The 12,624-nt window shown below is 41.9% G+C and overlaps 1 protein-coding gene across 1 annotated transcript in view; it reads left to right on the top strand.

The window, feature by feature from the left end:
• Positions 1-12,624, top strand: part of LOC137632419 (uncharacterized) — a 342,058-nt gene that overhangs the window by 35,650 nt on the left and 293,784 nt on the right. Inside the window, 1 exon segment of the mRNA XM_068364351.1 lies at positions 1,782-1,948. Coding sequence (XP_068220452.1) covers positions 1,782-1,948 — 167 coding nt within the window.

The following is a 12,624-nucleotide window of genomic DNA, read 5'->3' as shown; positions in this document are numbered from 1 at the left end:
ACCCTGTGGAACACCGGATATCACATTCCTATAATCACTATGGTGCCCATCAACAACAACTCTTTGAGATCTATTACTTAAAAAATCAATAATAATGCTAAGAAACGACCCACCCACTCCCAACTGTTTCAGTTTGAAAACAAGGGCCTCATGATTAACACGGTCAAAGGCAGCACTAAAATCAAGGCCAATCATACGAGCTTCCCGACCACAATCAAGGGACTTCTGTACAGCATTGGAGATTGTAAGAAGGGCATCACATGCTCCAAGGCCTTTACGAAAACCAAATTGCAAACTAGGGAGTAGATGATTACCTTCAGCAAACCTATTAAGACGTTTTGCCAGAAGACGTTCAAAAACTTTAGATAATATGGGAGTTATGGAAATTGGGCGGTAATCAGTGGGACTTGAGCTACCACAAACACATTTACATAGAGGAGTAACATTACCAATTCTCCAACTAGTGCTAAAAGCTCCTCTTCTTGCTAACTTGCGCAAAATAACAGATAACTTTGGAGCTAAGAAATCTGCTGTCTTTATAAAAAACAAAGGAAAAATACCATTTGGGTCTACACCTCCATAAGCATCAAGGTCCATCAACAGAGCTTTAATCTCACGAGATCGAAAAGCTAAACTAGTTAGTTTAGCCTCAGGAAAACAGGAATGAGGAAGTTCAAGTTTTTCATTACTCTGTTTACTGTCAAAAACATCAGCCAAAAGAGTTGCCTTTTCCTTTGGACAGTGAGTGACTGAGCCATCTGGTTTAAGTAAAGGAGGAACTGTTGCATCTACACCAAAGAGTGCAGATTTAAGGGTAGACCACCATTTATGTTCCTGAGTTGTACCAGAAAGTGTTTCTTTTATGGTTAAACAACAACAACAACAACAACAACATTTAAGTTCAGATGGTTAACTTTTATTATTATTATTACTATTATTATTATTATCATTATTATTATTATTATTATTATTATTATTATTATTATTATTATTATTATTATTATTATAACAACAACAACAAGTACCCTAGTTGGGAAAGCAGGAGGTCGTAAGTGTAAGGCCTCGTTGCAGGGAAAAGTAGCCCAGTGAGGAGAGAAAATAAGGAAATAAATAAACTACATGAGAAATAATGATTATTGAATATCTAAAGATCAGTAACAACGATAAAATAGATATGTCATATATATAAATTGTAAAGAAATACATGTCACCCTGTTAGGTAATAGTGAAAATAGGGATTCTTTGAAATGAAATGGTGAAGAGACTGGGAAAATGCTTCTTTGCATTGTGTATCAGTTGAGTTTTTTATAGTGAAGAGTTAAGTCCCTTCTACTTGAAGGGCAAATGCTGGTTGGGCTCTCTGATTTGTCTGTAATTCTTTCGCTTTGAAGCAGAGTTACCAGATCAAACTGTACAAGGCAGACAGTAGTCCTAGACAGGCAAACGTATGACTTGGGCCGGATGCCAGGCAGAGGGCAGAGTGCAGTCACAGTTGTGTCTGACAATAGTCAGGCACCCATCCAGTGCCTCAATAACATGCACGAGCACTTCAATGGTTTGCCCGTTGTTTCTTCGTCTATGACGTCATCTACACACATGATCGTCACCTATGTAATAAAATAGATAACAGTGTCTGCCCGCAGTTTATTTGCCCCTCGTGTGGAAGGGTCTTAGCTCTTCTATTACATTAAAAAAAAGGAATCGGGAGACTTGAACATTCCCTTTCAAAAAGAACCTACATATATTGTGACACATTAATTAATGAATAATCAATTTTACAGGAGAATTGTCAGCAGTATATGGCTCCATTTTAGGGACTGGCACTCTTCTTACTCCAGCTACAGTGGCTGTTGGTGATCTTATTATATTAGACACTACTCCAGCCAGAGGAGGTAGAATTGCAAGAATTGAAGTGAATGCAGCAGCAACTGGATGGGTTGCAATTTATGTAAGTTTTTGTTGAGGGGTTTCCTTAACTTTGTTATGAAGGATAAGTTTTTGTTTTCAAGTGGTTTAGATTGCGTGTGTATCAAAAATATTACGTAGTGTCAAGTATGAAAATTTGCTACTATAGTCAAGAAATACAAAAAGTTGTTTTATAGAAAACCTTATAACACAAGAAAAAGGCAGTTTCATTAGAATGGAAGACATTTCTAGTGAATTAGGTGCTCTCAAATCGGTTAATTCTTATAGTATGTGAAAACTTGTTGGAGTAATTGCCATATAAATAGAAAAGGAAGTGAAATGTCATTAAATACGGCACAACAATAAATTTCAATTTTTTAAGGTACAAAGTACTTTTAAATTGTATTTCTCCAAAGATGCAACATCGTAAATAGTAAATACTGTGCTGTACCAGTGATCTGTTAGTCTAACTTTTATTCAAATGATCATCATCGTCATCTCCTACACCTATTGACGCAAAGGGCCTCGGTTAGATTTCGCCAGTTGTCTCTATCTTGAGCTTTTGATTCAATACTTCTCCACTCATCATCTCCCACTTCACATTTCATAGTTCTCAGCCATATAGGCCTGAGTCTTCCAACTCTTCCAATGCCTTGGGGAACCTAGTTAAATGTTTGGTGAACTAATCTCTCTTGGGGAGTGCAAAGAGCATGCCCAAACCATCTCCATCTACCCCTCACCATGATCTCATCCACAGATGGCACTCGAGTAGTCTCTCATAGATTCATTTCTAATCCTGTCTTGCCATTTAACTCCCAATATTCTTCTGAGGGCTTTGTTCTCAAATCAACTAAATCTGTTGGAGATTGTTTTATTGTCATACCACGACTCATGTCCATACAGTAACGCAGGTCTCACTGAATTGATATATAGCCTGATTTTTATATGTAATTTCAGGCGATTTGATTTCCGAATTTTACTTTACCCAGCCATTGTCTGATTTGCCATTTTCAATTTTTCACTAAACTTTAATTCTAATGGCCCCGTATTGGAGATTATAGTTCCTAAATACTTGAATGATTCTACAGTACCTAATTAATCCTTTCTCCTTTCAATGATATTTCATCTTCCATTGCATACTCCGTTCTCATCATTTCTGTCTTTCTTCTACTGTATTTATCTTGAGCCCAACCTCGTGTGATATTTCATGCATTCTGGTTAGCAAGCATTGAAAATCCTGTGGTGTTCTGCTAAGGAGAGCATCATCAGCATACTCAAGGTCAGGTAATTTCCTATCACTAATCCAGTCCAATCCTTCTCCACCACCTTCAACTGTTCTACTCATTACAAAATCCATGAGGAGGATAAATAACATAGGTGACAACATCCTATCTTGATACACTTATTTTATATGATGCTTGATTAGAGGTTTGGAAGGGAATGGAATAGACATATCAAGAGTAGTATCATTACCATATAATAGCCTAATGGCTCAAGAAAGTTTTGAATGAAAATGGGAAAATGTTTAGTCACGGAAATATAGATCCATGTGAAAAAACACTAGAAATACTGTTGTAGCATAAATGAAAATCTAACCAGAAAGAGAAAATAAAAAATATTGATAGGAATATTGGTCTGTAAACTTGATGTCAGATCTAATTGAATACATAAGAATTGTTAAGTTTCCTGACTTGCATTTCTCAAAAGTTCACAAAATAGAGGAGCCCATGTTTCAAAGCTAAATTGTAAATTCCCCTTATACATTTCACTTAATTTGACCCAGAAAGGGATTGGAAGAATTATGTTTGAAGAAGGTATTATGGATAGATTCAAACCTTGTAACAAAATTAGAACTAAAAGGTCTTAAATAGTTTGAAGTTAGAATTATAAGTCTTGTAAGGACTGACCAGGAGATTGCATGTTTCTCAAAGAAATTATAGTGTTCTTGAGATTTACGTAAGAGACCTAAAGCAGCTGGAGAACCAGGTATTAATGAGTTGACTAAAATACATTACCATATATAAAAACTGTAAAGAAAGATGTTGGACCATAAAGCTACATAGCATATAATAATAGTAATATAGAAAGTAAAAAAAATAATATGATGCACTGCAGTTTAGACAAAAGTAAAGAGAAATATTGCTTGAGATTATTTTGAAAAGCTATTGGGGAAGGTGATACAAAAAAGGTAGAGAAAAATTATTGGAATAAACTGTTTTCAGCCTTACCTTGTGTCAGAGAAATTAGATTGAAAGGTAATGTCTATACTGTGGAAACTAAGGTGACATAAACTTCCTAAAGGATCAAAACTAAATGTAGAACGGTGAGCAGGAGTGATTGTTGTCCAAGTAAGCTACCTGTTAGTGACCTCTGCCAGTTTTCTGCCAAATAAGGGAAGAAATCTAAACCAGAAAATATACTGAAAGGCTGATTGTTTTATGAATTACACCTAATGTTCATGTTGCGTCTTCTCCAAAATCCCAGTTTAACTGAAATTTATCTGTAAAATTTTAAAGATTTAAGAAATTTCCCATTTTCTTTTGTTAAACAAAGGAATGGAATCCTGTGGCAGTAAGTGGTAAGAACCCCAGGTGGTTGTGTCAGATAGTCTTGTCTTCAGTTTTTTCAGTCACTGGCTACTGGAAAGATGTATTTCAGGTTGTTTGCTTATTACTGTACTGCGCATCAGGATGTTTTTTCCTTGTTTTCTAAGTAATTACTATGTGGAGTATGTTTCTGGAAGTTCACTATCCCCATTCCCTTGGTGTATCACAGGCACCGATACTGTGATTTGATTTATGCTGTGAAAAGTTGTTTCCTTAATGGTACCTCTCCTGTGATTGTACATTGTAATGGCTTCCGATCAAGTAAACAGTGCAAGTGCTAAAGGGAAATTGTTGTTAGTTCAAGGGAAAAGCCAAGGAAAGCTATGCTAGTTGATTGAAGCTGGGATGTTGATAATAACAAGCCTCCACCTTCAGAAAATTCACACAATGAGTAAGATTTTGATAGTGCTGGGCTTCATAAGCTCTTGACAATGCTAACTTAATTTGTTAAAGTTCTGTTCAGCGAATTCTCTCATAAAATGGTAACTTCTCGTCGCGCCTGTCCCATTGCCAACCTAACTTAACTACCAAAGTTGTCTAGTTTTCAAAGTGTTTCTTTCAATGAGGGTTCTGAAAATTTGCTGCCACAATCCTAATCATTCAAGTCAGCTAGATTGAGATATAGAAAACTGGAAGGGTAGTCTGGATCTTGATATCCATCAACTTGCTAAAATAAACGCTTTTAAATTATATTAAATTACATAGGTGGATAGTGTGGCATTTTCTATGATTCCCCTAAACCTTGTTGGGGTGAACAAAGTTTTAGACATTTGCATAGTATTTCATTAGGCAATATGTTTCACTAATTCATCTCAAGTTAATTCAGCCAAGTAAATGTAGGTGCTACTATAATATAGTGATGATGAATATTTATTTTTAGGTCTACATTTTATTTTTTATGCATTTCTTATGTATTTATTGTATAGATTCACATTAAGAACTCGCCATATCACAGTACATCGTGAAATTATGAATGTTATATTTAAATCTATATCGCTGGCTTTTGGAGGCAGATAAGTTTTTTTTTTTATTTTAATATGTTTTTTTAAATAGTCCTTTTTTGACATAGAAAATAAGGTAAATTACAGTAATATCTTAAATATTTCTGTAACTTGCAATCTCTCACATTGTTCAACCCTCAGTTTTCAATATTAAACTTACCCGATAATCATGTAGCTGTCAACTCCGTTGCCCGACAGAATTCTATGGAGGGATACGCCAGCTATCACAATACTAGAAGGGGGTGTATTTACCAGCGCCACCTGTGGCCAGGTACTCAAGTACTTCTTGTTGACACCTCCTCAATTATTCCTCTGTCGTGCTTCCGGCAAGACGTTCTGGGATACGCTTATGTTCTTGGAGTATTTTCACGGCTTTGGTGAAGTATTTCTCTTTAATTTCGGCTGTCGCTTTACTGGAAAACTTCTATATTAGCTTAGTTAGCTTTTGGAATTAATTTGATTAATTTTGGTGACGAGAGAGTATGAACTCTCGTTCACCTTTCAATGGCCGACCCTTCCCTTAGACGGAAGTGTTGGTGTCTAAGAGAGTATAGACTCTCTTTCTTAATTTTGCTTAACAAAGTTATAGATTTATTTTATATCTCTCCGCCTCTTATAGGCCTCTTCGATTAACTTCCTTTTATTATAAACTCATTAAAATTAATTTTTATATTTGTTTATATTCGACCTTCCTAATAGTAGGCGGTCTTTTACCGAAGTTAATAAACTTTGAGCCCGTCATTTCGGTTTTACCTGTTAACATATTATGCTATTTCCGCCACAGAGTTTGAAAGATTTTCTTTGACAGTCTCGTACTGTTTTCAAAGCTGAACTAACGTTTTGTTTTGTCTCTGCAGTTGTTGACGTTCAGAACGTTCAACTTGCACTCTATCGTTACGATAGAGAAAGAATGTTCACGGTTTCACGTTGCAGTAAGAGTAACCGTGTCTAGCGTTTTGTTCATTCTTTCTTAACTTAATGGTTTTGATCCTAATAAAGGAACTTTTCAGTTTTTTTCCTTTAACAATAATATGTTTTAACGATATATATGATTGGGCTCTTCTCTCAGGTTCTAAGTCAAGAGAGAGAGAGAGAGAGAGAGATAGAGACGGAGGGAGAAAGAGGATAAACGTTTCATTCAAGCCTGCCAGGCGTACGAGTAACGTCGTTATCGTTTTTTTTTTTTTTGCTCTTCTCCCTAGTCTCTTTAGGGGAAGAAACTAAACGTTTCTAGAGTGATCTAGTGTTTAGTCTCTTTCCAACCACTGATTTATCTTTCATTAGATTTTTCTGTTACATTGTAATTCTGTTTTCGCAATTACTAACTTTGAGAAAGGATAGAATTGCGTATTTCAGGTACAAACCACTTAAAGTTTCGAGTTCAGTGAAATAAGTGCAAACAGAAATCAAAGTGATTAGTGCGTGAGGGTACTTTTGTGCGCGCCAGTTGTCCTCCCAGTCCGGGACCTCTTGCAAGCTCCCAAGCCCAGGGGAGAAGCAATGTCGAAGGGCATAAGGGTTCAGCAGGCCTTGATCGGCGCACAGAAGTATTCTCGGTGGTTGTGGGCGTGTCTTACCGAGACCGTCACTCCCACCCGCAGACGATTGAGCCCTTATTTTGCTCGTCTGCAGAAGAGATTAGGGGAGAAAATAAAGGCAGAGTAACGCTGGTCTCAGGTCTCAAGACTTCTTAAACGTTAAGTCCAGACCTATGCCAGACGTACGAAGTTAAAGTTCACAACCCGAATGCAGTCATTGGGTTAGCTCTGACTCTCCTCAGTCATCAGTTGATTACACTCCGACTAAGAGGAGTAAGGTTCTGCCACAACAGATCTCTGCTGTTAAGGCTTTACCTCAGCAGAACTTAGTGTCTGCCGACCCCAAGTTTACTCTACTGCAGTCCATACAGTCACAACTTTCGGTCTTGATGCGTGAGTGTCGGGCTGAGAGTGTTGCACCGCCTGCACTCCCTCCACCTGTTCTCGCTGCACCTGTGCTCGCCCAGCCTGCACCTGCTCCGCCTGTGCTCGCCCAGCCTGCACCTGCTCCGCCTGGTCGCAGCACCATCTGCCAGGCGTACGATGTTGTGAACTCTACTACAGTCCATGCAAGCACAGCTTTCGGACTTGATGAGTGAGTGTCGGGCTGAGAGTGTTGCTCCTCCGCCTCCGCCTACACTCCCTCCTCCTACACTCGCTCCGCCTGATCACAGTACCATCTGCCAGGCGTACGATGTTGTGGACTCTACTACAGTCCATGCAAGCACAGCTTTCGGACTTGATGAGTGAGTGTCGGGCTGAGAGTGTTGCTCCTACGCCTCCGCCTACACTCCCTCCTCCTACACTCGCTCCGCCTGATCACAGTACCATCTGCCAGGCGTATGATGTTGTGGACTCTTCTACAGTCCATGCAAGCACAGCTTTCGGACTTGATGCGTGAGTGTCGGGCTGAGAGTGTTGCACCTCCTGCACTCCCTCCACCTGTTCTCGCTGCACCTGTGCTCGCCCAGCCTGCACCTGCTCCGCCTGTGCTCGCTCAGCCTGCACCTGCTCCGCCTGGTCGCAGCACCATCTGCCAGGCGTACGATGTTGAACCACTTTCGGAGTTTGCTGTTCACAGTGTTGTTCAGCCTCAGCCTTCTTTAAGGCAACCCTTGCTTTGGGATCAGGAGAGTTACACTCTTCCTCCTCCTCCCCTTGCTGCTCCACCAGTGGTGCAACTCTCGGTTGGGGTACAACAACCTCTCCCCTCCGTGAGTCTGTCTGCTCAACCAGCGCTGCACCGAGTTCAACCCTCATCTTGGCAAGCTCATCTACTCCATGCACTTGCGCCTCAGGAGCCTCAGCTTGCTAGAACTTTACCTTGTTCTGCGCAGCCTCAACCTTCTCATGCTCCACTCATCTCTCAGGAACAGGAACGGACTACTCCGCCTCCGTCCTCCGCTCAGCTGGTGCAATCCTTGGGTGCAACTCTTGCTAGGAGTCAACCTCCTTCACCCTTGCACCTGCCTTCTGCTCCGTCTGTTGTTCAGCCTATGCAGTCTGAACCTCAGGTTTTCCCTCAAGTTGAGGAAACCTCTGTTGTTGTTCCAGCTCGTTCTGACTCTGCTGTTCAGCATACCATGGTTTAAACCCCATGCAAGCATGCATAAAGCACTCTAGCACTGGTCATGGAATTTCTGAGAAATGTTAAACGCCATGCACACGCTCTGCTTACAGCAGGCTCTACTTACTACATGCTCAGCATTCAGCATGCTCTGCATTCAGCATGCTCTGCATACAACATGCTCTGCATACAGCATGCTCTGCATTCAGCATGCTCTGCATACAACATGCTCTACATACAGCATGCTCTGCATACAGCATACTCTGCATACATCATGCTCTGCATACCTTACCGCATGCTTCTCAACACATCTTGGGTTGTTGCCAACTCACTAGACTGTCAAGCAGTTTCATAACGTTGCCTTCTAGTCTGCTGCTTTGCACCAGTGAACCCTCACTCAGAGAACTTAGCTTTTCTAGGATAAGGTCCCTGTAGATGAGAAAGTTCTTTTCTCCCTCCTTCTGATATTCCCTTGAGGACTCTGTCATTTGGAGGGAGCCTTTAGCTGCATAACCTCTTATGGACTTTTATTTAAGCATAACATGCTTACAAGGAAGGTAATGGTTACACTTCAGCCGCTAATCCCGTCTGTTACCACACCTGCTCCCATAGACCTTGAGCTGTGTTGCATGACATGCAGTCCAAGCTTAGTCCTTGTTAGAGGATTTTTTGTTTACGGAGTCAATGTGTCACGGGGAAGACGTTCAACAACCAACAGAAGGGACTTGTTGTGACGCAGTGGGCAACCTCAGCAACCCGTTAAGGAGTTGTCTGTACGACCCAGACAGTCTAGACAGATTCGGGTTGTCACTGTACTTCCTCGCTTGCCCATGATTGACAGTTTACAGACTGTGCAGCAGTATCATGATCTTGTGTCCGGCTCCGTCAGACGACTGGCTTTTAAGAGCTCCCTCAAGTCGTCGCTGTCTGGAGATTTTCAAATGGACTATGGATCTGACCAAGGAACTGGGCCTCCTGGTCAATTTTGAGGAGTCTCAGCTCGTTCCATCCCAGACCATTGTCTCCTTGGGTATGGATCTTCAGAGTCGAGCTTTTCGGACTTGTCCGTCGGCCCCAAGGATCTTCCAAGCCCTAGAATGCATCCAGAGCATGCTGAGAAGGAACCGATGCTTAGTCAGGCAGTGGATGAGTCTAACAGGGACACTTTCATCGCTGGCCCTGTTCATCGAGTTAGGGAGACTCCACCTCCGCCCCCTTCAGTATCATCTAGCTGCTCACTGGATAAAGGACATGACGCTAGAGACGGGCTCAGTTCCTGTTTCCGAAGAGATGAGGTCTACTCTAACGTGGTGGAAGAACAGCATTCTTCTCAAGGAAGGTCTACCATTGGCTGTTCAGTCCTCCGACCACCGTCTCTTCTCGGACGCATCGGACACGGGCTGGGGTGCGACACTGGACGGACAGGAATGCTCGGGAACATGGAATCAGGAGCAAAGGACACTTCACATCTATTGCAAGGAGTTGTTGGCAGTTCATTTGGCCTTGATAAACTTCAAGTCCCTCCAGCTTAACAAGGTGGTGGAGGTGAACTCCGACTACACCACAGCCTTGGCTTACATCTCCAAGCAGGGAGGGACTCATTCGAGGAAGTTGTTCGAGATCGCAAGGGACCTCCTCATTTGGTCAAAAGATCGAAAGCTCACGCTGGTAACGAGGCTCATTCAGGGCGATATGAATGTCATGGCAGATCGCCTCAGCCGGAAGGGTCAGGTCTTCCCCACAGAGTGGACCCTTCACAAGAATGTTTGCAGCAGACTTTGGGCCCTGTGGGGTCAGCCAACCATAGATCTATTCGCTACCTCGATGACCAAGAGGCTCCTCTTGTATTGTTCTCCGATTCCAGACCCAGCAGCAGTTCGCGTGGATGCCTTTCTGCTGGATTGGTCCCATCTCAACCTGTATGCATTCCCGCCGTTCAAGATTGTCAACAGGGTACTTCAGAAGTTCGCCTCTCACAAAGGGACACGGCTGACGTTGGTTGCTCCCCTCTGGCCCGCGAGAGAATGGTTCACTGAGGTACTGCAATGGCTGGTCGACGTTCCCAGGACTCTTCCTCCTAGAGTGGACCTTCTGCGTCAACCTCACGTAAAGAAGGTACACCCAACCTCCATGCTCTTCGTCTGACTGCCTTCAGACTATCGAAAGACTCTCAAGAGCTAGAGGCTTTTCGAAGGAGGCAGCCAGAGCGATTGCCAGAGCAAGGACGACATCCACTCTCAGAGTCTATCAGTCTTTATGGGAAGTCTTCCGAAGCTGGTGCAAGGCCAATGCAGTTTTCCTCAACCAGTACCAATGTAACCCAGATTGCTGACTTCCTGTTACATCTAAGGAACGTAAGTTCCCTATCAGCTCCTACGATCAAGGGTTACAGAAGTTTGTTGGCAGCGGTTTTCCGCCACAGAGGCTTGGATCTTTCCTCCAACAAAGATCTACAGGACCTCCTTAGGTCTTTTGAGACCTCAAAGGAACGTCGGTTGTCCACTCCAGGCTGGAATCTAGACGTGGTCCTAAGGTTCCTAATGTCATCAGGATTTGATCCGCTCCAATCAGCCTCTTTTAAGGACCTCACATTAAAAAACTCTTTTCCTCGTGTGCTTAGCAACAGGTAAAAGAGTAAGTGAGATCCACGCCTTCAGCAGGAACATAGGTTTCACATCTGAAACGGCTACATGTTCCTTACAGCTCGGTTTTTTGGCTAAAAACGAGCTTCCTTCCCGTCCTTGGCCTAAGTCGTTCGAGATCCCAAGCCTGTCCAACATGGTGGGGAACGAACTGGAGAGAGTACTTTGCCCAGTTAGAGCTCTTAAGTACTATCTAAAGGTCAAAACCATTACGAGGACAATCAGAAGCCTTATGGTGTGCTATCAAGAAGCCTTCTCTACCAATGTCTAAGAACTGTTTCTTACTACATCAGGCTTCTGATTAGAGAAGCAAATTCTCATCTGAAGGAAGAAGACCTTGCTTTGCTGAAGGTAAGGACACATGAAGTGAGAGCTGTGGCTACTTCAGTGGCCTTCAAACAGAACCGTTCTCTGCAGAGTGTTATGGATGCAACCTATTGGAGAAACAAGTCAGTGTTCGCATCATTCTATCTCAAAGAGGTCCAGTCTCTTTACGAGTACTGCTACACCCTGGGTCTATTCGTAGCAACGAATGCAGTAGTAGGCGAGGGCTCAGCCACTACATTCCCATAATCCCATAACTTTTTAACCTTTCTCTTGAATACTTTTTATGGGTTGTACGGTCGGCTAAGAAGCCTTCCACATCCTTGTTGATTTGGCGGGTGGTCAATTCTTTCTTGAGAAGCGCCAAGGTTAAAGGTTGTGATGAGGTCCTTTAGTATGGGTTGCAGCCCTGTATACTTTAGCACCTTTGAGTTGATTCAGCCTCCCAAGAGGAACGCTGCGCTCAGTAAGGAAGACGATCTTATTAAAGGCAGAGTAACGGTTCAAGTCGACTTCCTTACCAGGTACTTATTATTTCATTGTTATTGTGGATAACTGATTATATGAAATATGGGATACTTAGCTATCCTTTAATCTTGTACACTGGTTTTCACCCACCCCCCTGGGTGTGAATCAGCTACATGATTATCGGGTAAGTTTAATATTGAAAAATGTTATTTTTATTAATAAAATAAATTTTTGAATATACTTACCCAATAATCATGATTTAATCGACCCTCCCTTCCTCCCCATAGAGAACCAGTGGACCGAGGAATAATTGAGGAGGTGTCAACAAGAAGTACTTGAGTACCTGGCCACAGGTGGCGCTGGTAAATACACCCCCTTCTAGTATTGTGATAGCTGGCGTATCCCTCCATAGAATTCTGTCGGGCAACGGAGTTGACAGCTACATGATTATCGGGTAAGTATATTCAAAAATTTATTTTATTAATAAAAATAACATATTTTCAACCGCAAAAAGAAATGATTTTATCACGTATTTTATCAATCGTACGAGTTATGTGACCAAATAACATTACA

Source organism: Palaemon carinicauda, chromosome 41 (assembly GCF_036898095.1).
Source record: "Palaemon carinicauda isolate YSFRI2023 chromosome 41, ASM3689809v2, whole genome shotgun sequence".
NCBI lineage: Eukaryota > Metazoa > Arthropoda > Malacostraca > Decapoda > Palaemonidae > Palaemon > Palaemon carinicauda.
This window is presented reverse-complemented; position numbering and strand designations above follow the sequence as displayed.